Source organism: Rutilus rutilus (assembly GCF_951802725.1).
Source record: "Rutilus rutilus genome assembly, chromosome: 6".
In the NCBI taxonomy this organism is placed as follows: Eukaryota; Metazoa; Chordata; class Actinopteri; order Cypriniformes; family Leuciscidae; genus Rutilus; species Rutilus rutilus.
The window spans coordinates 41302510-41330064 of NC_140214.1; the positions used below are offsets into that span (position 1 = coordinate 41302510).

Consider the following 27555-nt stretch of genomic DNA (forward strand, 5'->3'; position numbering starts at 1 on the left):
TAGCGTGTGCACAACGCACACACACTTTGATTCTCTCATCTACACAGAAGCAGCAGTTTTCATTTTTGCAAATCAAACATTATTACAAGGAAAAATATTAACACACGAGGGAAATCATTGTTGTGTCCATGAAGATGTGAAAAAATAGGCATAAATCTAGCTTACACATTTACCCAAATTATTATACGCCTGTTTAACCGAAGCTAATTTGGGTGTTTCTCCATCCCCAATGTCACTTCTCTGTGTTTTACGTCCCTGACGAGAACGTCAGTCTCCTCGGCCTTGAACCGCTCCTGGCGAGCGCCTGGCAAATCCGCCGTTATAATAGCAATACGCCATGGAACAAGCGCGTCTACTCTTAAAGGGAATGTGAGATGATGCTCTGATTGGTTTATTTCACGTTACGCCCAAACCACACCTATGAATAATGAAGCTACTTCAGACCAACCCATTTTAGATTTGCGTCGGGCGCAAGAGTCATTTATCCCGCCGGTATAATAGCAACAGCGCCCGAGATCCGCCCACAAAGTTACTTGTGTTTCGCGTTTAATACTTGCGTTTCAGATCGTTAAAATAGGGCCCCATATCACATTGTATGAGTAATCAATGCAAAAATTCAGATACTTTCAAAAGGTTCACAAATATATTCTTGTCACTGTATCAGAAACTGGGCAGTGTCACGAAGTCAACAGTCCTGATATTTATGGATGTGAGAACCTCAGGCTGATCATGGATCCTGATGCCATCTCTGAGGCGAGTATAATTGAAGCTGTCGGCCTCGAGGAATACACAGCTACATGTGAGATGCATCAGCCAAACACCAGATCTGGCCGTACATTAGCTCTGAGATCTTGATCCAGTTTTAAAGGGATCGTCTGCTAAGAATGAGGATGATGTTGGTTGTACTGGGATCCATACTGAAGATTCAGTTCAGGATCACCCTGATTACAGTCTAAGAGGTGAGGGCATTTTTGGTCCTTGCAGGCTATTATAGGTGTTTTATCTCCACTTTGACAAAATACCCCACCCATTAAATGCTCTTTTGGTAGGAAATTAAGTTTGGTGGACATTGAATCAAATGAAAATCCGAAATCTTGCTCAAGCCGATTTTTCCTTGCTAGTTGAATTGCATACAGATATCAGTCATCAGGGATTGTGTGCCCTTTTCCAAGTTCAGGATGGACGAGAGCATGCGATTGCTTTATGCTTAGGTCTCCACCCTGTAGAGTGAATCCATGCCAGTTACAGTTCCTTTGTATTAGAGTTGATGGCCATAACAAAAAAAGACAGATAAATAAAAATTACCTGTCTGGATCAAGGTTTACTGTGGTTACGGATAGCAATCTTGTGGCTCACTTGCAGACAGCCAACCTTGGGGCCACAGAACAATGGCTTGCCAATTTAATTTTTGTAGTGAAGTACAATTTTTTTTCTAGAAAAAATATAAAACGTCCTGCTTGCACTCGACATGGAAGAGTGACCACCTTCAAGCTCTAGGAAAAAAGTGCAAAAGTATCATAGAATGTTCCCATATGTTCAAAGTTTTCTAAATGCACATGATATAGTTTGGTGAAAAACACATATATATGTAATTTATATAACTGAGTATTGGCCTGTGAGTACTAGCAGTTGCTTTCCTTTGTTGCAGTACAACCATATCTGCTGTTTTTGTGGAGATCTGGAGACTCTGGTCCCGAGTGTGATTCAGATTCACAAGTGTGGGCTGAAATTGGACTAAGATTGTTTTATTTTAAAACATTGAGACTTTTTGTTGTTGTTGTTGTTGTAATAAATAGATCACTCTCTCCTCCCTAAAAAAACCTTGAAATTATTATTGAGTTCATTACTAACTCATTGCCAGCTACCAATTATTAGACAGATAGACAGACAGACAGACAGACAGATAGATAGATAGATAGATGAAACAGATGCTACAGTGTTCTGGATGTTTGCAAACTACTAAGTGAAAAGAAACAGTTCATCAATACTGTTTAAAAAACTGTTAATTCAGAGCAGATTGTCAAAATTACAGACATATAAATTAAATTCACTGGTTATTGGATGATACACCCATGACCATCGGAAAGGCAAACAATCATTTGGTCTCTCATGCCACTTGCAGTCCATCTGTGTGGCTGAATTACTAAAGGGGAAAAGCAGTTGTGTAGAGGTCAGACGGCCGTGGTCTGCTTGATGCTGTGAAAGCTGATGCGGGTGGGGGAGGTGGGGATGGACATGGCCCTCGCCACTCTGACTCGCAGTGCGTGATGGTCTTGCCATCGATGCCAACGCTTTCTGGCTGCGGAACGCACCTATGAAGAGGAAAATGCATTAGTTCATGGTATTTTAAATTCAGCATTTGAGTTTTCTGCACTGATTGTGGAGGAGAATCTTCAGTATCACTTGTTCATGTGTCCACTATCAAAACAAGTAATAAAAACTCAGTGAGTGTTTTAGCGCAATTTTCTGACGTCATGGGATCACAACACTAAGAGATAGTAAATCTTTTCCTGGATTTTTTTTTGTGCGTTCCCGAGATTAGACCTTCCTTAACATAATGCCGAAAACCTGAAGTCTCTAGGTGGTCTGGTTGAGGAGTAGATAGAAGTGCAAGATTGGTGCGCACAGACAGAACAGAAATCATGAGTTAACAATCGCAATTTTGTCCGGTGGAAAATTGCGCTAAAAACACTGAACAAGAATGGTGTTCATGATCGGACAACACATACTGGAGAAAACCACTCTTGTCTAGAACAATTCTAGAAAAAGGCATGAACTTGTCTAGAACAATAAAAAAAAAAGGCACGTCTCAGGTTTGCCCCAAATCACCTGGATGTTCCACAATGCTTCTGGTCAAATTGAGATAAAAGTTGAACTTTTTGGTAAAAATGGGCATTGCACACTAAAAAATGCTGGAAGGTTTAGTGCTTCTTTGCTGCCTGAGGGCCTGAACACTGTACAAGCATTGATAAAACAGTACATTAAAAAATGTATCAAGAGATTTTACAGGAGAACCTCAGGAAAACAGTTCATGACTTCAAACTGATGCAACTGACAATGATCCAAAGGACACAAATAAATCCACTAAATGTTAAAAAAAGAAAAAAAGAACAAGGTACGTGTTTTCCTGAGTCCTGACCTTAAGCGAATTCAGATGCTGTGTGGACCTTAAGTGGGCTGAGCTATCAAGACAACCTAGAAATATCGATAGACTGAAAAAGATTTGTGGGTGAGAGGTTTAAAAAAAGCATTTTTTGCTGCTAAAAGAATATCAGTTACTAAATGCAAAGGTTCAATCTCTTTGAATGTATTCAATAAAACATGTTAAAGGCAGAACCGTTTGTGTCTTGTTAGTTTTGACAGATTGTGTTTGTCTATTATTGTGGGTTTAACTTTTCAAAGGGTTCACAAATGTATTCTTGCCACAATTGTTGCCACTTTATATAAACATGAATGTATAAATGTGAGTGTATAAGATTCTATTCAGGACTAGCCATAACTCAAGACTGACCTAATTTAGCATCAGAACTAATCTTAGACGTACAGTGTCACTGTGTAATTGAAACAGTCTCATTCTGGTTTGGTGTCGTTTTCATTCTGTACCCTGTTACGGTTTTCCTAAGTTCTGTTTGCTAGTTAGTTTCCCTAGTTACTCATTAGTTCCACACCTGTGTCTAGTTCTGTTGATTACCATTCCCTGTGCATTTAAGCCCTGAGTTCTGTCAGTTACCTGTTTGGTGTTATATATGTCTTTGTGTTGCGTGGTTGTGTTGTATATTACACTGTGTGATCTCCTCTGTGTTCCCTTTTGGATTTATTGAAGACTGTTTTTGTTATATTCTCCTGTCGTGCGATTATTGCTGTTGCTACCCGTGACAGAACATCGAACCACAAATACGGATTTAACAGAAAAGGTGGACATCAGGAGGAGTGTTCCCTCGAGGACCACACAAGGGATTTCCTTGATCTGGCGTGTCTCACTCACTACCCTCACTGCTCCCTCTACGTCTTTTACTACACCACCCCCAACGAGCGGTCCGAGGGATGCATGCCCATGGCAGCTCCTCGAGGGAGCTTTGCAGAATACTTCGAGTGGGTGCTGGTGAAATGTGAATCCCCCCAGAGCCCAGCCTATCATCAGCCATGCCCATCACTGATGAAGAGCCTGAGCCCACCGAGCCCGCCTCGAAACCAGCGGCAAAGCCAACGCGCAAGCCCAACTGCGAGTCTGACCAGGTGCAAGAGCTGGCGACAACATCCGTCACGGAGGGCATCCTTGTGGAGAATGACGGCATGGAATGAGCCCTGCCCATACTCCTGCTGCTGAGGGTAAGCTGTGCCAGGTCCCAATGCAATGGTTTGAGGAAGACGTTATTCCCCTAAGTCTCCTGTCGCTGCTGGTCCCTGTGTCTCTGCGAGCTCCATTCAGTTCCTGGGCTCCTCCTCTGTTTACTCCACTCTGCTGTGAGGATCTGTTGGTTTCCAGCTCCGCCTTTAAAAATGGATCCCCTGGCTCCGCATCGGGTCGCCCGTCACTCCACCTCGGCCCATCGACCAGTCGACTCCACCCGGGATCGTCGTCCTTGTTGACCGCAGGAGCCAGTGGCATCATTTATTCAGTTGTTTTCTTGTTTTGATGGCCACAATAGGGGTGTTGCTGCTACAAAAAAGGATGTCACAATAGGTTAAGGATGCGATTTATCTTGTTTATGAGGCTCCTGGGTTAACTGGCTTTCAAGTGTTGCTTCTCACGCATTATCTAATATTAGCAATTTTTGGAGTATGTCTGATCATGACAACGATGACAATTTTTTTATTTCTACAAAAATTCAGGAATTCAGAATACAAGAATTGAAATGCAGATGCATGACAGTGAATTGTTTTAACCCTCAACATCTATTTGTAAAACTCCTTTGCCCTAGAATAGTGCCCAGTCTTCATTCAAGTGCAAGGTTTGAAATTGAAATGGATAGAGACGAATGGACTTGATTTTTTAGCTATCAAAAAGACATGCATGTAATGGTTATATAAAGTAAAAGAGCTTTGAAAAAGAACAATAAAAAGAGCTGGATGATTGCTAGGGGCTTTTCATTACAAAATTGATTCGTTTAGTCGGTCAGTCATGAGAGAGAACATTGTTGCCTTCAACTAAACACATTATAATATGTATGGGCAAACAGAGAATGACATAGCTGAGTCACAGATGGCACTGATATGATTTGGTTTGATGTTGACGGTCTAGATGACAGATCATCTTGAGTGTAAGTCTACATCTTGCCTGGGGTCATAACAGAAATCCAAATAATTAACCCACATAACAAATCAGATATAAAGAAAGACCATTAGACTGTAAAATAATATTCTAAAGAAAAAATAATAAATGTTTAGTTAAATAGTTTTGAAGATTTGTATTTAAACGTCAATAAGTTATATCAATAACAATGATGATGATAATAAATAAACACTAAGAATATTCTGAAATGGTGCTGAATACTTGTGTTCATGGCAGGTCAGATCTGCCGTCATCAGAGCAGACAGCGACTGTAGAAAAGAAGACATAATAGAAACTAGTCTATTGTTGTAACAACTAGCCTGACTAGAGAGTGAACCTCACGGTATTTATTAATGGATGGCCATTATTTTGTGTGATTTTTTTTATAATTATTTTCTGTTAAGAGACATGAAACTGGCACAGTTATGTAGGAACAAACAGGGACGTTTCTAGGCATAGCTGGGGGGAATGTCATGACACAGTTTAAACAGCTAAGGCTTCTCAACCTCAGTCTTCCGAGGGTCATTTGTGATTTTATGGTCCTGAAAGGGAGGTCAAGCTCCACAAGTTTTGTCTAAACGGTGCCTTTATGCCTTAAATTGGGGCTACTTTTTGCATTGTGGTACAGAGTTTGAGGGTTGGAAACCAGTTCACCTCAGTGCTGGATTTCTACAAGAGCGTTTCTCTTTGGGTGCAGCTCCAGCGACATTTAAGATATATGTGACTACAGTTGCTGCTGAGAATGTGCTTTAGATGGTGTTTCTTTCTCTCTGTTCTTGGAATGTTTAACAGATTCTCAGCTTTACGGGCTGATAAACCAGCAGTAACCTCATAGTATGCCGTTTTGGTATACTGTTTGCAGAACCGGGGATTAGGGCGCCAGAGTAAGACAGACGAGGTAAGAGAAAGGAGATGTAAGGATGAGGAGGGACAGAGGCAAGAGATAGGAGAGAGGAAATATTGGTCCAGTTCCACGAACACACTGCTGCTCGGTCTTCAACCAACTGAGAAGCCCTCACTTGCAGTGCCATGTGATGGCTTCGGGCCTGATTCCTCTGGCTTCGGGCGCCCGGCAGCGAGTCCCCCATTCCCTCACTCAGCCTGTTCCTTCCCATTATAGCGGACAGCAGCAGGCCCTGCCCCCCATCTGACGGGGGCAACTCCTCTGTCAGCCACCGCTCCAAGAGTCAGGCAAACCAGGTGCACCTTCGTCCGAACTGCACGACCTCCTCGGCACCACGATCCCCCTCGGCAGCGAGGACTCTCCAACAGCGTGCCCCTCTTTCCTCCCGGGTTTCGGTAACAATAGCCATGTTTCCACTGTCGGGCCAAAAGCAAGCGTGCTAGAATGTGCCCACTGTCACTTCCCAGGCTTGATCGGGCCTCGTAGGGGCTTCATCGGGGGCCAACAGCCAGGGTTTTTTTGGTCCATCGAATACCTTTGTCCAGAGCGGGCCAACAGGGGCTTGAGGAGTGGTTACGAACAGAGGCAGAGTTTGAGAGTGAACACCGCTTCTCATTTGCCATGTTTTCATATCAGGCTAACAGCTAACCTCAACATTAAAGACAATTCTCAGCTCAAAACTCACTTTCAGACACCAGCGAGTGTCTGAAATAACTTCTGATTGCGATCCGATTGCTTTCCTGATCACAGTACGAAGCAAAAATATATATTTATATGCAATGCTAAATGCTAACCATCGTCATTATATTTAAATACACATGTGATTATCGAAAATAACTATGACAGTTGTGTATTTATTTGGTTACATGTTCCGTCTGTGCCTTTGTTGCTTCTGCATCAAAGTATGTCATACATGACATATTCTCCAGTTAACTCATAAAACTCCCTCCGTGGCTCTGGCTGAAAGGATAACAGTATAGTGAGACGGAGAGATTTTCTTCCACAATGTGGTATGTGGGCCAACTTATATCTACACGCACACAAATAATATTAGTTATTCTGTTTGGACATAGAAGAGGGAAATAACTAGGGAAAAATGACAGATGTGTCAAGTGATACTGAAGAGGAATCCTATAGGCAATACACATGGCCCCATTAAATGAGAGCAGTTTGCAGGGTGCTGATAAATTGCTCTGTTTGTCTTGGTGTTTGTGTGTAAGCGAGTCGGGTTAAATAGCCTCCCACATAATAATAGACTTGGTGTCAGAGAACAGATAGGGTGACGGGGTGATATGGCTGTGCAAAGGGCCTATATATTTATAGTCATCTTTCATTTCTGTCCATCCATGAAATTACTAAACTCATCATTGACTCACCTCCCCATTTAGAAAGCAGTAAAATACCGACACAAAGAATCCCTGTTAGAGAAAAACAAAACATAAACAACATCAGGTAATGTCACTTCAATTAACTTTGTTAAATGCAAACAATAAAATGAAAAATGTTGCTCATCAAAATGTAATATTTTTGGCCTTGTTCAGCATGTGAAGTGCCAGATTATGGTGGTATGACAGTGGGTCTTGTACCACAGGTTGTTCTCGCAGTAAAAAAAACCAAAACAAAACAAAAAAAATTCTCAGGAACAAAGCTCCATCCAGAAATAATTGGCACATGTTGTTGCTCAGGTGTCAGCTCCACTTCTGAAGACTGACTGCATCAAAGGCTGCGGAGAAATAATGTTCTCAGGGGAAACAAAACTATTTTTCACACTGAAGCACTTACAAGTTTCATGAGAGCAGAAGACGAAATAGACTCCAGACCACTTCAAACAGAAAGAGATCAGGAGATCCCACTTAAAAAGGGTGACATAAGACCAATAATGGTCCCCAACTCTCTTACACAAAATCTTTTCGCAATATTGACATCTATACAGTTCTTTCAGGTGTACCTGACAGACACAAGAATAAATATAACTGCGATTACTGTACCAAGCACCCTAGGGACTTTATATTCAATGCACAAAAGCAATGGCTCATGAAGCATCCCATGCAAGACTCAAACCAGACCTTCCACAAGTTTTGACCAATATGAGTAAGAATACATAAAACGAGCACTGTACTTCAAATGTCTCTAGGAATCTACACTGAGAAGAAACAGGAATTAAGGCTATATTATTCAAAAGATATTAACACTAAACTGACATTAAACATAACATAAAATGAACTGGAATTAAAACTGAACTGCAAAAATTTGCAAAGATTCCAAATTTTTGTTTAAATAAGAGATACAGCCTCAAATGTTCTATTATTATTTTATTGAGTTTTTTCACCTCAGGAAATGTTGCTAATGATGTTTGATGTTAAAAAGTTGGTATGTGTGCCATTGTCACTGTTGACTTGTTGATTACATTGAAGTGTTGTTGTTTTTTTTAAACTAACTTATGATACTATGAACTAACTATCCTTCACTCATCTTGACTTTCTCTTCAAGATTCAGGCCATGCCTGCCATTAAATTCCTGAGGAAAAACTGTAAAACTGTTGTATTACACATGACCGCTATTTGTAATACAACAGTTTACACAAAATGTAGCTGTATGGATTCATAATCATTCACGATAGTTCAGTATTCTTCCATCTTGTATTCAGAACATCGCCAGAGGTGTTTTGAGAAGTGAGTAATGCACAGTAAAACTTCAAAGTCACGGTTCTAACAGTGTGCTTTAGATTATGCAAAATGATTTCCACAGGGGAAAGAAGGATGGGCCACGCTGTGTGTGCCACGGCTGATGCCAGCAGCCAATCACAGCACTGGGATGGAGAACCTACAAATTGCAATCTCCTCCTCATCGGAAAGGGATAAAAGTACTCTTTTAACAGCCTGAAAAGGTTTATTCACTAAAGATCCAACAGGAAGGCACACAGATTGGCTCGTTTAGTTTCTCTCGAAGTAGATTGGTCTCTCTGTGAAGATCCCATTCAAGTCGGATCCCTCCGACGAACGTCTCCGGTCCCTCTTTCAGGGAACGTGGGTTACCATACGAAACAGAGACGTTCCGCCACCTACTGGCAGTTTTAGTCATATTTCTATATTCAAAATGTTATTTTTAAAACGTTAATCTCAACAATATTTATGCAGTTGCAATTGTACCAATTCAGATTCAGATGCAGAGAATTTTCACATTATTTTGTTGTTATTGATTGAATTGTTTATGGTAAAACAGGCCTATATAGTGTCTTATTATTCTAATTGTATTTATTGATTAAATATAAGACACTTTTCAGGAAGTAAATATGGATCTTTCAGATGAATTTGAGGAGTGCTGGTCTGGTCTTGGTCTCAGTTTAGGTGGTCTTATCCCACTTTGCATTATTTGTCTTTATTTGAACTACATGTATTTGTTAAAACAACAACAGCAACAAGAAAAAAACACTTGATCGTGATGGTTTTGTTGTGCAGCGACACAGGGGAGACTGAATTGCTTATTTTGGTGCACTTCCTCACAACCGGTGTCGTGTGACACTTCACATTTGATGTGATTTCATTTAAATAATTATCAGTTTTCAGTTACATATGTTAGGGTTTTATATGTTGCATCTCATATTGTTTGAATATTAATGTTTACTCCGTTATTTTAGTGCCGTGTGTGTTTCCTGATAGAGTTTTGAATTTGTGTGTATGACACTGTGCACCATATACATTTGCCTCAACATGTGGACTGTCAGATTTTTAGACACATTTCCTTCTTTAACTGTCTATTTTTAAATAAATAATGGAGACTTGCTGCATCATTTTACCACACACAGTGCAGGAATTCAATAAATATGTACTAACAAGGGCCTGGACTCCCACATAGCCATTAATCCAGCGAGGGCCAGCTGATGTTGAGATGCTCGATGTGCCTACACTCTTCCTGCGTTTCAACTGCTGGATGATTCCCAGAGAGCAAACTCTCGCCCACTCTAACTGTTGACAGCAAACTGCAACATAGCAGAGAGTGCTCGCCACAATGACAAACATTACATAAATCTGTATGATATAATCAGCTTCAGAAATGTGGTTAATTATTGACAGATTGTAAATTGGTGCTTTGTACAGAGCAGTTGCTGGCAGAATTAGGACTGTAATTGAAAGCTGCTTTGTGATCTTGTCCCAAAGTCAATGGGTTTTTGGTGAAATATCTGACATAAATTACATTAGTAATGCCTCCCTTTTTTTTAAAGCTTTTACTCATCTTGAAATAGTCAGGTAAAAAAAAATTTAAACTGTCAGGTAACATGTCTTTTAGACAAAAGGCTGAAAGGGTTGTTGAAGCTTACTGATTGTAGTTTGTGTATAGTCTACGTTTAGACTTCTGCCGATTCTATTTACGCTTCAAAATCCATAAGACTTGTGTCCATTTGTCAAGAATATCATGATGAACAAAACCTGGTTAAGGATTTTTTTCATTGGCTATAGAATTATTGAGGAAAATAAGCTCCTTGACCAACAAAAGACTGTGATATTCATGCATGCATCACAATCCTGGTCATGGAGCTTATTTTCTGCATTATTCTAAAGCCAATGGATAAATCCTGTTGGGGTTTTTTGTCGAGGGAACCAGTGTGGGTTGACCTAAAAATATATATATATCATATGCAGCGTTGCGTTGTACAGGGAAATTCTATTTTTTCCAACCAATCCTGAAGTCTTATAGAGACACACTAACTTGCCTACAATTGGTCAATGATGTTCTAGCTCACGGTATTCGGCAGGAATGCGACCCATATAATGCGGCAGGGAACACCATTTCTTCAGCCAGCAATCCCCTTCAAACAAGGTTACATGTGTAACACGCCATATAATCACGCGACATTACTAGTGCAGAACACTACCACTGCTTGAAGAGGAGGTAAGCCAGTGCATGAGGAGCATTATCCATTTGTTGATGCAAAATGTGTTGGTAAACAATATTTCTCTTTTCGTTTTCATTTCCCCACCCAATAAATGTTATCATTATGCAAAATAAAATAAATAAATTATACATCCAGAACAAATGCTGAAAGTACAGACAGTGAGAAAATAATCAGCACTATTGTTCACTCATTCTGTCTGATTGTAAGACCCATTTCTTCTGATTCCACTAATATTTTTCGTTTGGGGAGGAGGTTGTGCACTTTTCAAAACAAAACTAAATAATTGGGTTCCTTACTGAATGAAAGTGTTTAGTGGATCCTGAATATTTCATTTACTCACATCGCTGAGCCAGAGAGAAACTTGTGGTGGTTTGTTTGATTTCCAGTCTAACAGCATTCTTCTCCGGGCCAATGCCAACAGTGGCGTCTGCATTGTATTCACTGTGTGCAACATAAGATCTCTGACTGACCGGAGAAATGTTTTCCCTGAGAATATTTCAGCAGTTATTATGTGTGTTCCGCACTTCTGTCGATCCAGCGATGCCAAACATTTGTGAATGAATCATTCTTTTGTGTCGTCTCTTTCTTTTCAGTTAATCGGCCAAATGGGTTTGCAAAAGAGCCTGAATTGATTCGCATTCATTTGGACTGCTTTCTCATTGAATCCTCTGAAAAGCTTTCTCAGTCTTTAAAAACAGAGAGTATGAAGATACTTAAGAACAAACAGCGCTGGATGAAATATATATTCACGTATTGAAATAAAAGTCTTCTTCTTGAGAGGTAAATTCAGGTCATTTACACCAAAAGTGTGTTTTTTTGTCCATTCACACTGTTTCTCGGTTGTTTCACGATGTGAACATGAACTAGATGAATGCTTGCTGCTTTTTACTGTTCTTGTTTTTAAAATAGAGACAGCTTCGTTCTGCTCTCACTGACCATTTGGTCTTATAGATGTGCGTAAGAGCTATATGAATGCTAAGCATTGTTTTTAACGTGAGCATTCACTGATTGATTTTAGAGTTGGTTTTTGCAAAGTTTCGAAATTGTGTGGTTGCATGGTTTTCAAAGCAGAGCTCAGATCAAGAAAAAACAGCCTGGCAGGATAGCATCATCAGTGCCCCTGTTTTTGTAATAGAGGGATCAAGATAGTCCTTTACCTCTTCCATAGTCCTGAAGCTTCCACACCAAAATCCTCTCCAAAACACTTCATTACAATGCAGGTTGAGGCAACTGGGACATAGTCATTATACTCTTCAGAGCTGTGTTTTTTTAGAAACTGGTATGATAATGGACTTTTTCCAATTATCGGGGATAATATGTGAATCAAGGGACCTCTGGAAAATGTCCATCCATGCACAGGCTAATTCCTCTGCAAAGGTTTTCAGGGAAAGACCCTCCGACCCAGTTGCCTTTTTGATTTCGAGACCTTTGAAAACCTTAACATTATCAGCCAGTCTCATTTGTGGCTCAAGTACAAAAGCAGTCATAATAGCCCTATACATCACTACTGTCATAAGAGTTAACATCCAACCTACCGTAAGATACTTATACTTTTTTACTTATACAGTATGCATACTTATACTTTTGGGAGTTATATTGGTTATACACCACAACTTATTTGAATTATTACTCATATCACTATCAACTACATCTCCATAATGCTTGAGTTTCTCTTCTTTTGTGATTGCGCTTTTTCTGAGCCAGTTTTCTGAGTGCGGGGTCTTTTTGATTAAAAGCCAAGTGATTCAGGTTAATACACTCTTTAACGTCCTTGGTGATATTAGGCTTGTTGTTTGGAAAACATTTAACCTGTTTAAATGGTATCACAGAATCCACACGGAACTTGACACAGACCTGATTTCATTATGCTCGTCAATATTCGGATTGCGCCTTCCAGTCAGTACAGAGAAAACAGCCTTTCAGTATCTCCACATTCTCTGGAGGCCAAAGGCTTACTTGACTTCAGCGATGTGCAGTACATAGAAATTGTGGTCAGAGCTGGCTAATAGTGGTTTAACTTTCGCAGTGTACGCATTGGATGCATTCCCATAGCACTTCTCCAAAATATTCTATGTTCCTTGTATTACATTTCACTTCATGTTGAAACCCAGGAAGAAATCTTCAGAGATGACAGTGATTTATAAAACCTAAAACAAACAGAGGAGCGTTTGGGGTGCGTTGCACACACTCTGACACCTGTATCACAACTATTACTACGTCTCCATCCGGTGGCACATAGACAATGCAGATGACAACATTACCAACCTCAAGTGGCAAATATAAGGGTTTCAAGCTAATGCACAGCAGTTCCACATCTCGGTCACTATAGTCTCCCTTACAGTAACAGAACCACATCATCGATGCTTAACTTAAACACAGACCGCACCTCGGCGGTCCATTATTCCGTAATGTGACCATTTTATTCCGTACTGAATGGGCATTGAAGAGGATAATTGAAGGCAATCGCCTCTCCTCCTCAATCGCTCCCCATTTAGCTCCACGCTGATTTCCGCCAGTGTTTAGCTTCTAAACAAATATCCGCTGGTGCCCTTAAGGAAGTTCAGAAATAATGAAGTTTAGCGGGATGCCATAAGCTCCTACCTGGTATAGGTGATGGCGTCCTGTTCATGCCCATGTGCATAGGGCCTAAAATTAACACTCGCCACGCGGCAAAAGCAGGTAAAGGTCAGTGTTGGAGAGTGTAAAACTGTGTCAGTTGCCAGTAACAATTTTTTGAATTCTAACAATGCAATTTTGTGAACATGAACATGAACAAACGTGAATGATACCTGCGTCTCTCAGACAGCGCGCAAAGTGGAAGAATTCATTCAAAATGATGTCAAAAACTGCCCATCTCTGCAAGTATACTATAGTAAACATAGTCGGTGAACACAAAAACACAAAACACATGATCTGTGCGTGCATTCGGTCTTAAAGTGACATCATCCTAATAATCCTGATACTGTCCGTGTTTTTAATGTTAATCAAACAACAAAGGACAAAGAAAAAAATCACTCACTGCTCTTGAACTTTAAAAGGGATATATATGCAGTGTTATTTATTTGATTAGCTCACTTTAATACATTTCTGTACCTGAAAAATATTAGACCTGCCTGAAGAGCACGGTTTATTTCATTTGTATGTAGTCTATTTATTTGTGCTTTTGCTTTTAATCTGATTGTTTGTTCTTATTTTATTACTGACTGTTTGCTTGTCTTTAAAAATGTAAGCTATACAATTTATACTAGTTAGTCTAGTAGTTTTAGCTGTGGTATCGAAATTGGATTAGAGGATTGTGAATTTTCACAGGTATCTAAAATGTTGGTGTCTAACTGCCTGTTTTTGTTTAATGCAGGCATCTGTTGTGTTCATCTCTCAGTGACAGATTGCTCCTAGAGCTGAAGTCTTCAACCCTAAACCAGCTAATCAAGGTCAAACTCACAGGCAGGTGCGCTGAAGCAGGTAGAAAGTAAACTTTGCAGGACAGTGGGTTTCCAGGAGCAGGTTGAAGACCTCTGACCCAGACCCATTGTAACAGACTCCGACAGCACCTCAGTGTAAGTATCTGAATTGTTAGTACAGTACACAACATCATAAAATGTCCTTTTCACTACACATAATAAATGTTTTGTCTATATTATAAGCGTTTCATTCACAGTAAAGGCCCTGAAATAACCCAGCATTTTTTAGAGTGATCTTTTTTCATTCCGTTTAATACATTTGTCTATCATTTAATCAAACTGATCTTAATGCTTAATCAGTTAAAAAAAATGTTGGTATATCTACAGATTTTCAACTAGTCTGATTTCAACGAGACTATTGTGTGTAGTCTAGAATAATAGTGCTTTCGATCATAAAAGACCAATTATAATAAATCCCAGTTACAAAATCCTGTCACTTGGTGAAAAGATACTGTGTGTGAGAATGTGCGAGCAGGAAGCAGGATAGACGAACAAAGGGATCAGAAAGGCAGACATGGACCGTGTTACAGAGATGGCTGTGGGCTTTCACAAAGAGGTGTTCAGCAGAGGAATGTGGGCAGAAGGCTGTGGACTGTCATTTCAAATTCATTTCAGGCCATCATCATTGGCCATGTGGTTAACAGAGCCTTACCATGGCAGAGGCTGTCAGGTCAGTTCAACCTAACATATGTAGGATTTGAGGGTGAACCAAACACAAGTGAATCTTCCAGATGATTCGTTCAAACATAAATCCACACAGAACTCAACACTCCAGACCCCAAATCAACCAGTCTAATCTAGGGCTATAAATGGAGTGGGCTCCAGCCAGTCTACGCTAACCAACGAAAACCCCCAGCTAAGAACTTTATGACCATGCAAGCTTTAAAGAGATGAGCCCAACTAAAGGAAGAACGTCTCGGTTACGTATGGTAACCCTCGTTCCCTGAGTCCAGGGAACGGAGACGCCTCGTCGGGGGAGTTCCCCTGACGAATTGGGATCACGCCAGGGATCCAACCGCCTTCGAGAGAGTTTAACAACGAGCCAATGAAAGAGAACTGAATTGGCATGCAATATTTGCATTCCGCGACCCGCCTACCAGCGCGGGTATAAAAGGCTGAAGTAAACATTGCGCAATGCTTTTCGCTGAGGAGCCGAACAGTGTCCAGTCCTCCGCGAAGGTACAGCAACATGGCGACGGGACGAGGCGTCTCCGTTCCCTGGACTCAGGGAACGAGGGTTACCATACGTAACCGAGACGTTCCCTTTCGTCAGCAGGGAACTCCGACGCCTCGTCGGGGGAGTTCCCCTGACGAATTGGGATCCCTACAAAAACGCCATGGTGCTGGCCCCTTCCAGCGCCCAGCTAAGCTACCCTGCAGCAGTTTCCAGAAAAATTTTGCGGGAGCTAACTAGGGAATCACACTGCTGTTCCGCAAGACCCAATCAGTGGATATTGGATAACACTGGGAAAGCGTGCCCATCCCCAAGGAATATAATAAGGGGGGGGAACGCTGCGGAAGCTGAGGCAGCCTAGAGGAAGGCCCTCAAATACGCACATGTACTAACCACATAGGGTAGTGAAACATATGGCAGTCCTTGAAGGTAGTCCCAGTCCGGAGGAGTGAGGAGCGTACTCAACAGGGACGACAGAATGAGTCTGTCAAGGGGAAGACACGGCTGAACTGCACGTGGCAATCATGGGTCGCCGCAGGGACCACTGGAAAAACACCCAGTCTACTAGCAACTCCTTACTGAAGGTAGCAGACCTGGCGCCGGCGGTCCGCAACGCCTGGCACCGGAGGGGGTGATGGAGGAACTCACGAGGTTAGCCGTTTGTTGGGTAACCAACGGAGCAAAACGACGCACGTATCCGCTCACGGAATGGCGTCGCAAGCCGACACACCCATTCCCTCTAATTACTGGCCGTAGCGAGTACTCGGGAGGAAACAGGTTCCACACGTAGGCTATAAAATCTAGCGAACGTGTTCGGTGTCGCCCAGCCCGCAGCTCTACAAATGTCTGTTAGCGAGGCGCCTTGTGCCAGAGCCCAAGAAGCGGCAACACTCCTAGTGGAATGAGCCCGCAACCTGGGAGGGCAGGGCTCACCCTGGGACTCATAAGCCCTGGTGATAGCATCCACTAACCAGTGGGCTAACCTCTGCTTGGAGACAGCCTTCCCCTTCTGCTGGCCTCCGTAACAAACAAAGAGCTGATCTGAGGTCCAAAAGCTTTGCGTTCTGTCTATATAAACCCGGAGGGCCCGGACGGGACAGAGAAAAGCTAGGGCTGGGTCTGCCTCCTCCTGGGGCAGCGCTTGCAGGTTCACTACCTGGTCCACGAAGGGAGTGGTAGGAACCTTGGGCACATATCCGAGCCTGGGTCTCAATATAACCTGAGAAAGGCCAGGCCCGAACTCTAGGCACGATTCGTCGATTCCTCTTGAAGGAGGCCAATGCTAACAGGAGCGCTGTCTTAATGGACAGGATATTAAGCTCGACTGACAGCAAAGGCTCAAAAGGAGGACTTTGAAGTGCTTTAAGCACCAGAGTTAAGTCCCAAGAGGGTACAGGGTGCAAGTTGCGAGGTGGATTTAGCCTCCTAGCACCCTTGAGGAATCTGATGACCAGGTCGTGCTTCCCCACGGACTTACCTTCAACTACATCGTGATGTGCGGCTATTGCGGCAACATACACTTTAAGGGTGGAGGGAGACAGCCTTCGCTCCAACCCCTGTTGTAGGAAGGAGAGCACTACACCGATCGGGCAAGTTCGTGGGTTCTCCCCGTGGGAAGAACACCAGCCGACGAACAGGTTCCACTTCAGAGCATAGAGGCGCCTCGTAGAGGGGGCTCTAGCTGAAGAGATGGTATCTACCACTGCCTGTGGCAGGCCATCTAGAACCTCCGCATCCCGTCCAGGGACCAGACATGAAGTTTCCAGAGGTCTGGACGCGGGTGCCATAGAGTGCCCCGTCTCTGAGAAAGTAGGTCGTTCCTCAGAGGAATCGGCCAAGGAGGGGCTGTCGCGAGGAGCATGAGTTCTGGGAACCAAGTCCGGGTTGGCCAATACAGGGCCACCAAAAGGACCTGCTCCTCGTCCTCCCTGACCTTGCACAGAGTCTGTGCAAGAAGGCTCACTGGGGGAAACGCATATTTGCGTAGGTCCCGGGGCCAGCTGTGTGCCAGGGCATCCGTGCCGAGAGTTCCTTCGGTCAGGGAGTAATACCACTGGCAATGGGTCGTGTCCGGAGAGGCAAACAGGTCTACCTGTGCGGCTCCGAAGATTCGCCAAATCAGCTGGACCACCTGGGGATGGAGTCGCCATTCTCCCGGGAGGGGAGGCTGACGTGAAAGCTCGTCGGCCACATGATTGAACTCCCCAGGGACATGAACGGCACGAAGCGACCTCAGATGCTTCTGACTCCATAGGAGGAGGTGGGAGGCGAGTCGCGACATACGACGGGAGCGCAGACCACCTTGTCGGTTGATGTACGCAACGGTCGCAGTGCTGTCCGTACGGACCAGTACGTGCTTGTGTTTGAGAAGGCCCTTGAGGCGACACAAGGCTAAGCGTACTGCTTGCAACTCTAGGCAGTTGATGTGCCAATGCAGCTGGGGCCCCGTCCACAGACCCGAGACTGCATGCCCTTTGTACGTGGCCCCCCAACCCTTGGCAGAAGCATCTGTGAACACCACAGCATGCCTGGAAACCTGGACTAGGGGCACTCCGGCCCGTAGAAACGCAGGATCCGACCAAGGGGAGAAGGTTTGGCGACAGTGCGGGGTGACTTTGACCCGGAACGTGCCGCTCTGCCACGCCCACCTCGGGACTCGGTCGTGAAGCCAGTGCTGGAGCGGTCTCATATGCAACAAGCCGAGCGGCGTTACTGCGGCTGCGGCTGCCATATGCCCCAGCAGCCTCTGAAACTGTTTCAGTGGGACCGCTGTCCTGCCTCGAAAGGACTTGAGACAGGTGAGCACTGACTGGACGCGCTCCTCTGTGAGGCGCGCAGTCTGAGCGACTGAGTCCAGTTCCATACCGAGATAAGAGATCCTCTGCACGGGGCAGAGTTTGCTCTTCTCCCAGTTGACCTGAAGCCCCAACTGACTGAGGTGACGGAGCACCATGTCCCTGTGATCGCACAACACATCTCGCGAGTGAGCCAGAATGAGCCAGTCGTCGAGATAGTTGAGAATGCGAACACCTTGTTCTCTCATGGGAACAATGGCCGCCTCCGCGACTTTCGTGAAGACACGGGGCGACAGGGCCAGCCCGAAGGGTAGGACCTTGTACTGATATGCTCGACCCTCGAAAGCAAACCGAAGAAATGGTCTGTGTCGAGGAAGAATCGAGACATGAAAGTACGCGTCCTTCAGGTCGATCGCTGCAAACCAATCCTGGGGACGGATGCACTCGAAAATGCGTTTCTGTGTGAGCATCTTGAACGGGAGCTTGTGCAGGGCCCGATTCAATACTCGCAGATCCAGGATTGGTCGTAACCCACCGCCTTTCTTGGGTACAATGAAGTAAGGGCTGTAAAACCCTGACCTCATATCGGCTGGAGGGACTGGCTCGATCGCGTCCTTCGCCAGCAGGACGTCGATCTCTTTCCGCAAGACCGGAGCATCCACTAGACGCACACGGGTGAAGTGGATGCCCCTGAACTTGGGAGGCCGGCGTGCAAACTGAATTGCATAGCCGAGCCGGATGGTGCGGATGAGCCAGCGCGACGGACTCGGGAGCTCTAACCAGGCTCCGAGAAACCGCCGCAACGAGCCCACCCGCACGACCGGCGTACCCGCGGAGGGGCAGCGAGGTGGAGGGCAGGGACACGGCTCTGGTGGCATCGTGGCGGCCGAGAGCGGGGTCTGGGTGTGTAATTGGACAACACCTACCTGCCTCCACCGGGGGACAGACGGCAGAGAAGACCCGAGAGTGTTCTGCTGCAGGCTGTCGCCTGGCGAGGGAAGGGGAGGAGACGAGGAGCGAAGCCCACGGGCGGCTGCTGGTCTCCGAGCCTTCCCGCCCAGCGACAGAGAGGAGTGGCGTGACCGAGGTGGCGCCACTGCTATCTGAGAGCTGGGGAGAGGGGACTGAGAGTGGCGAGACCTGAGGGTGGCGCACACTGCCATCCCACTCTCTAACGGGAGAGACTGCTCGTTCAGCAGTCTCCGCCGTAAATGACCCAGAGGAGGAAGAAACTGCTCTTTTATTGAAGTTTTGGGTACCACCGACCGGCTGGTCGGTGGCGGAACAGAAAAGACAAACGAAAGATTCTCCACCCGGCCCTCCTCCGGGGGAAGGAGGGGAGCAGGGGCCCCCTCCTGAAGAACAGTTCCTGGATCCTCTGGGTCGCCCGTCTCAGGACCGCCTCTTCCCCTTGGCCTTCTTGGGAGTCGGAGGCGGCTGAGCAGGCGGGGGAGCCCTCTTACGACCGGCGCCCCGCCTCCTGGGGTTGGACTGCTGCCCAGGAGGAGGAGCGGAGGCAGCCGCAGGAGGGCGCCCTCGGCGACGAGTAGTCCGAGGCTCTTCGGCCGCAGAAGACGGGCCAGCAACATCCCGTCTCCTGGGCAGGACATGCCGAAGGGCCTCAGACTGCTTCTGGGCGGCGGAGAACTCTTGGGCGAAGTCCCCCACCGCGTCGCCGAAAAGGCCCCCTCGGGATATGGTGGCGCTCCTGGACCACCAAAGTGGACATCGCCCGTCCCAGAGAACGTGCGGCGACTTTCGTCGCCCGGAGGGCGAAGTCTGTCGCCACACGCAGCTCCTGCAGCACCCCTGGGTCGGGACCACCCTGCTGCATGTCATGAAGCGCTTTGGCCTGGTGGACCTGAAGCAACGCCATGGCATGCAGGGCGGAAGCGGCCTCTCCACACGCCGTGTAAGCCTTCTCGGTCAGACCGGAGGAGAACCTACAGGCGCGGGAGGGGAGCAGAGGGGCACCCCGCCAAGTGGAAGCGGTCTTCGGACACAAGTGCATCGCTACTGACCGCTCCACTTGGGGGATTCCCTCGTACCCCTTAACCGCTCCACCATCCAGGGTGGTGAGGGGGGAGGAATGAGAAGGTCTATGTCTGGCAGACAGAGGTGCCGTCCACGACTTCGTCAACTCCTCATGCACTTCCGGGAAGAATGGGACCGGGGCGGGACGCTGAGAACCAGCGCGGGCCGCCCCGATACACCAATCATCAAGCCGCGAAGGTTCGGGACACGGTGGAGGGTTCCACACGAGCCCAACATTCGCGGCCGCCCGGGCAAGCATAGCGGCCAACTCAGGATCCGGCTCGGCCGCGGCCACTACACCCGAAGGGGGTAGACCCGCCGAGTCGTCACCTGAGGATGACCGCTCTCCCTCCGATGCAGCGATAGACATCGCATCGTCAGGTGGCGCCCCGAAGGAGACCACCGGAACCGTACGAGGCGGCTCCAGCGGCTCCAACGGGGGCACCGATGGCAACGGCGCTACTGAGGAGTGGGAACCTCGAGAGGATCTTTCACCTGGCGAGATATTCCGCACTGTAACCCTCAAACGCTCACCAACAGCCACAGCTGAAGTAGTCGCCTGCTGGACTGAACCAGCCGACGAACTAGATCGGGTGTAGACTGAAGGGACACCCTCAGCGATTTTCCGCTGAAGGATTTTAAGTCTCGAGCGGAGCGTCGCCAGAGTCATGTTCCCGCAGTGGGAACATGACTCGTTCACAAATGCTGCCTCCGCGTGCGCTAAGCCCAAGCACGGGACACAGTATCTGTGACCATCATCCTGCGACAGAAGTCTACCGCATCCAGAAACACACGGGCGAGATGACATCTTTGTCACGTAGACAAAGGCGCAGGTCGCCCGAAAAAGCTCTTTCAGGAAAGAGAGAGAACCTCTCTTTCACGTGCCGAAGCACACAGGGACCCACCGCGGCCACACACGGGGAAACTGCAAGCCCGTGTGGGCACTCAATACCAGCCGTGAAAACGGCTTTTGATTTAAACAATAAAGCACGGCTGGCAGCAGGAAGCGGCGATCGCTGACAGGCTGTAATACCGGCAGACAGAGAGGACTCTTCCCTGAAGAGGACTCGATGAAAAACTTCTCTTTAATCTCTCAGGCGAAGGAAACAGCAGACAGTTGAATCCTGTTCGGCTCCGAGGCGATAAGCATTGCGCAATGTTTACTTCCGCCTTTTATACCCGCGCTGGTAGGCGGGTCGCGGAATGCAAATATTGCATGCCAATTCAGTTCTCTTTCATTGGCTCGTTGTTAAACTCTCTCGAAGGCGGTTGGATCCCTGGCGTGATCCCAATTCGTCAGGGGAACTCCCCCGACGAGGCGTCGGAGTTCCCTGCTGACGAAAGGGAACGTTGTCAATGTTAGATAGTTTGGAAGAGACTGATAGGTTCAGAGATGGCAAAGCTCAGGACCCACCAAGATAACATCAGAGGTTGTTTGATACCAAGACAAAGGATTTAAAACAGACCTCTTTCTTCTTAAGGACATCTGAACGACCCCAGGGTTGAAATCTCTTAAAACCACAGAGACATTACATAAAAAAAATACATAAAATCATCCCAGAACAATTCTTGACGGACTTAATCAAACATCGTTCAACTACATAATTCTATATTGTGTCTACAACCTATGTGTGTGTCTATAGCCCCATTCACACAGCGCTTTGAACCCGGCAAATTGCCGGCAAATTGCCGGCAAATTGCCGGAACGCCTTCTGTGTGAACGCAAACACGACCCGGGTTTAATGCCGGGATCGATGCCGGGTTGGGGACCTAGTAACATTGCCGTGTTCAGTCCCGGAACGCGCGCTGTGTGAACAAAAGCCGTAATAATGCCGTGTCGTAGTGATGACGCTGAAGCTGGGATCGTTCGCCAGCTGTGAAACGGTACGAAATGCGCAATTTTATGATCGAATCAGAGAAATAAATGCACAAGCGTGGTTTCTCGAGAGAGAAATCGCAGCTCATAAGCAAACTGAAGACGCTGCTGAGACATTACAAGTCACATCGATGTCACGTGTCTTTCCGGGACATACACGGGTTGTGTATGAACGCGCTCTCTGATTCCGGAAAATCACTGGCAGTGTGAATGAACCAAAATCAAATGAACCCGGGTCAAATCCCGGGTCACTTTATCCGTGTATTTTCCGGAATCTCTGTGTGAAAGGGGCTTATTATGCTTAGATCACATATAAGTCATGTAATTGTTATAACTATTAGATGTTTGAATGAAAGTGTGTCTTGTTTCCTATCAGTGCGATCGTATGTTCACAATTATGAAGATGGCTTGATTGAAATCTGTGTAAAATGTTTCGTATTCTTATAATAGGAATGATGTCTAAACTGTACCCTCTGTAGAGTAAAGAGATCACAGATAACGCATGATTTACGATGAGAGGTGAAGAAAATGCCACCTTTCAAATAAAGACAGTGTCTAATTGGTCAGAACTCATCCAGGAGGCTGGACAAACATTTGAGTTTAAAATCTTAGGACCCGAACAAAGCTGTGGAGAGTTTAACTATAGACTATCATGGAGAAGCCATGACGGAGTAACCAGACAGACGAGTAACCATGTAGACGAGCAGACGAAAGAACCCAAATCAAGATCAGAAGAACATGGGTTAAACAGCTTCATTCAAGCCATCTAACTGCTCTCATCTCATCTCAATTCTCTTTCTCTTACTTAGTTTCTTTTCTTTTCCGTTGTGAGTCTCGATTCTAAGTTAAGTTTTGCTGCAAAGTTTCGGTCCACGATTCGGCTGCAAAGCCCACTTCCAACTTCAAAGACTTTCCATCTATCCGCCAGCACACCACGTGATTGGCCGCCCCAGACATCCATCCAGGCACGAGGAAACCACCAGCCAATCAACAAACCCGGGAAACTCCCTTTTGACGCCGACAAATATGAATCCCCAAAAGGAACGCAAAGACAAGCAAGTAGCCTCCAGACTCTTCATTTCATCATCTCACTCTTAAAACTCATTCTTTCCTCACTCGTTCTTTCTGCAACTCGTATGAATGTGTGTTTGTGTTAGATATTAGTTTTATGTGTTAGAATAATCAATACAGTCTTGTTTGTATTTTAAACAGACGTGTTACTTGTGTTATGTGCTTATGAATTTAATGTCTTAAACTGCTGATCTAAGTTACCTTGCTAAAAAACAGTGTTTTCACTAGTTTGGATATTTATATCCGCTGCAGAGCTGATAGTCACGGCCCGTTCAAATCAACGAGTCATTTGCTCGGCTGTAATAAGTGATTCCCTATAAATGAATTAATAATTCCCTTTAAGCTAAATTGACCTGTCTGACCCTTACACATACAAAGGTCAAGCTCCATCATCAGAACATTTCATTAAGAAAGTCTGCTACAGTATTCACTATACTTTTACAGTACCGTATCGTAAATGGCATTACTGTATAGAATAGTGAATAAAATGTAACTGTCACACAATTGAATGTAATTTACAGTCATAAAATATTAACAGCATGATAGGAATTGATAGGAGTCCACCTGGAGCTGGCCTCTCACATGTGCTGACTGAACAGCAGGAGTTTGCTCTAGTGGAAATGGTCAGGGCTAAGAATGACATACAGTTGTCCAAAATCAAAGCAGGTTATCAAGGAGAGCAATTACGCTTTTTCCAATGTGGCATCAATCAGCATTCCTTTTGAAGAAGAACCAGGTTTTTATGAAACAAATGTACCTGTTGCCTTTTGAGAGAAAGCATGCTGTGAGCCGACTGCATGCAGAATGTGTTCAGGCACAGTGATATCTGGTGTTCAGTTTTTACATACAGTATGTAATACACATGTTACTTGCAATCCTGTACAGACCAACAGTCAATTATTCTTTATAAAAGAGCAAACCAAACTATAGTTTTAGAGGGTGATGGAGCTGGATCCACTGTGTGTTTACTCAAAGTTTATTTTTGTTGACAGGGCATGTTTCAATCTGGCAAAAAACCTAATTGGTCAATGGGCAACCATCCATTTCAATGTGTGTGAGTTAATGACCCGCTATCTTCCCCTTTCCTCAATCCCATTGCAGAATCCATCTCTACATGAAGGTGTAAGGTGAACGATCAGCATCCCTGTGAACACGTCACCCTCCTTCAAGCCATGGATGAGGCTCGCAAGACAAAAAAACATGCCAGAAGGTTTTTCCCACGTGCATTAACAACAAGAATATTCACTGTGATGTTGATGAAAATTCATGGCTAAGTTTGAAGACAGACTGTGCATTTTGTATTTGAGATTATCTAAATGTTTAAAATATCTAAGTGTTTACAGTAAATGTATTTTCTTTTATAATGCAACCACAGGATTGAAAGAAGATCATGCTGCTGTGTTTTGGCGATTAAATCAAATGTTCCCATTATGGTATAATAATCTTGTGTTTTGAAACAATTATTATGTGGAAAGAAAAGATGTACAACTACAAAATGAAAGCATGATATCAGGTTTTGAAAGAATGACTGGCGGTGTGATTAGTTTTTTGAAGATCTTACTCTCCCTCCTTTACCTCTAAACTTTGTGTTACCATTGATTTCTATTTTCCTACAAAACAGGGGAGCAGTGATGCTATTTATAGTGCTAATGCTCTGATTTCCGAAGTAAACAATTGTTAAACGTCTCTTTACTACTCTAGTCCTTTAGGGATGCAATTAACTGTCTGGCCTAGATTCATGTTGGTAATGCAGACCGTATGAAGAGTTTTAAGAAAGTGTCTTCTTCAGTATTAGGTGTATGACTTTGAAGCAAATATTACATGATCTATTTCAGTGTCCTTTCCACCTGTAAATGTACCCACAGTTCAAGGAATGGGTTAGGGTTAGGGTTGATGACTCTATACATACATGATGATGTGACACTCACCTGAAAGGACTGAAGAAATGAGTTGAAATAGATAAATACAATTTGAGATATGTCATCCTCCCCTGGGTTCACAAAGAACAGCATGTATGTGATCCCGAGTAAAGGCAGAAGCACTAGAGTTGCTTTCACAGCTTTCCTGCGGTCACAGAAAGACAGGGAAAAGGAACAGGGAAGGAGAGGGAGCAACAAGTTCTCATTAGATTTATGGCACAGGAACTTATTTGACATTCGGAAAACTTCCCTAACTTCAGCTAATTTCTTCTTTTTTTTTATTTATTTTTTTTTTTTATTCGGGACAGTGCACATTAATGGACAATCAAACATTTCTGTAGACTGTAAATGAGCCAGGTTATAGCATAAATGCTAATTTTCACCTGTAGTCCCGAGGCAGGAAAATAACATTATACAAGATAATACAACATAAAAGAATGACAGTACAATATCAAGCACAAAACACATTAGCACACAATCAGGCAGATTACGTTATATCAATAAAATTATTTAAAATGAGTACATAATTGTGAAATTTTAATAAATTGTTTAAGATGCTTTTTGAATGTGCAGTAAGTGGGACATTCTCTAGTAATTGTTGGAATGCTATTCCAAAAATGACCCCCTTTGACAGATAAAACAGTTTGACCAAAGTTAGTTTTTCTATGTGGGATTTCTATGTCTCCTCTAAATGAAGCTCTGGTACAACGACCTCTGTCAGACCTTGGTTTGATAAATAGAGATAGTGAAGGTGGGGCTAATCCATGAAAAACTTTATAAATTAAACAGCTATATTTAAAATTAATAAAATTTTCAAAATTGAGCAAATTATATTTTTCTAAAATATTACACTGATGGTATGACAGAGGTTTTTGATCAAGTATTTTTATAGATTTTTTAAATAACTTTTCTATGGGTTTTAAAATTGTGTTTCCAGTAAGTGACCAGGTAGTGATGCAATAATCTATGTGCGAAAATATCATTGAATGTAAGAACATTTTAGCGGAATTAATTGTCATTGATGGTCTAATTTGTTTAAAATTATGTAGATTGAATTTAATTATGTTCGCTGTAAGTTTGATGTGTTTTTTAAATGAAAGTGTTGAGTCCAGTGTTACCCCGAGGTACTTGAACTCCTCTACAATATCAAGTTCCACTTCCCCCAGGAACACATTGGACCGCTCTAGTTTTATGGGTTTTTTTGTAAAGAACATAGCAACAGTTTTCTTTTTGTTCAATAGTAGGCAAGATTTAAGCAGCCATTGCTGTATATTCTCCAATGCTGATGTGAGGATATATGATGCTTCCTGTGTGCTTTTAGCAGATGTAAAAATGACCGCATCATCAGCATACATTTGAAAATGGACTTTTTCACAAATGTTTGGCAGATCATTTATATAAACAGAGAACAATACTGGTCCCAAAATTGAACCTTGTGGGACCCCTGCTGAACATTCAAGGTGAGGTGACTTAGTGCTACCAACACTCACAGATTGTCTTCTGTTGGACAAGTAAGATTGAAACCAAACTAAAGCATCTTCTGCAAAGTTGAAGTGAGTCAGTTTAGACAGAAGGGCTCGATGATCCACAGTATCGAACGCCTTCTTTAAATCCAAAAAGACTGCACCAACACATGTGGTTTTATCAAGCAACGATTTCACTGTTTCTATAAAGACACAGTTTGCCGTCTCAGTGGAGTGATTTTTGCGAAACCCAAATTGCATGGGATGCAGAAGAGAAGGACCACGGCTGAGATGGTTATTCAGCAGCTTGGCGATCCACTTTTCTGCAACCTTAGATACGACAGGGAGGATGCTGATGGGGCGATAATTTGAAATATTTGTTTTGTCACCTGATTTAAAAATTGGTGAGACTATAGCCACCTTCCATCCTGATGGAACAACTGCCATTTTAATTGATAGATTGATCAAATGTGTTATTGGGCACACTAGCGCATGCCTGTGTAATTTTAAAAAATGTGTCTTAAAGCACTGAGAATTCGTGAGACAATATTAGTTATGTCGATGATAACAAATTCACACGAATCAGAGTTTACAATAACTATACTGCATTCAGATGTCCCTAATTTAACATGGTTGTAAACCTCATTTAACCCTTAGGGGTCGATAAACGCCCTGGCGCGTTTTGCTGGATT

At 44.2% G+C, this 27555-nt stretch overlaps 1 protein-coding gene across 1 annotated transcript in view; it reads right to left on the reverse strand.

Annotated features, from left to right (window-relative positions):
• Positions 1–410: 410 nt before the first annotated feature.
• Positions 411–27555, reverse strand: part of LOC311292179 (corticotropin-releasing factor receptor 2) — an 81271-nt gene continuing 54126 nt past the window's right edge. The window contains exons 10-12 of the mRNA XM_084411763.1: positions 25410–25545; positions 7553–7594; positions 411–2312 (exon numbers count right to left, since the gene is read on the reverse strand). Of these exons, the coding sequence (XP_084267889.1) occupies positions 2172–2312; positions 7553–7594; positions 25410–25545 (319 nt within the window). The 3' untranslated portion in view covers positions 411–2171. The remainder of the gene's footprint in view (positions 2313–7552; positions 7595–25409; positions 25546–27555) is intronic.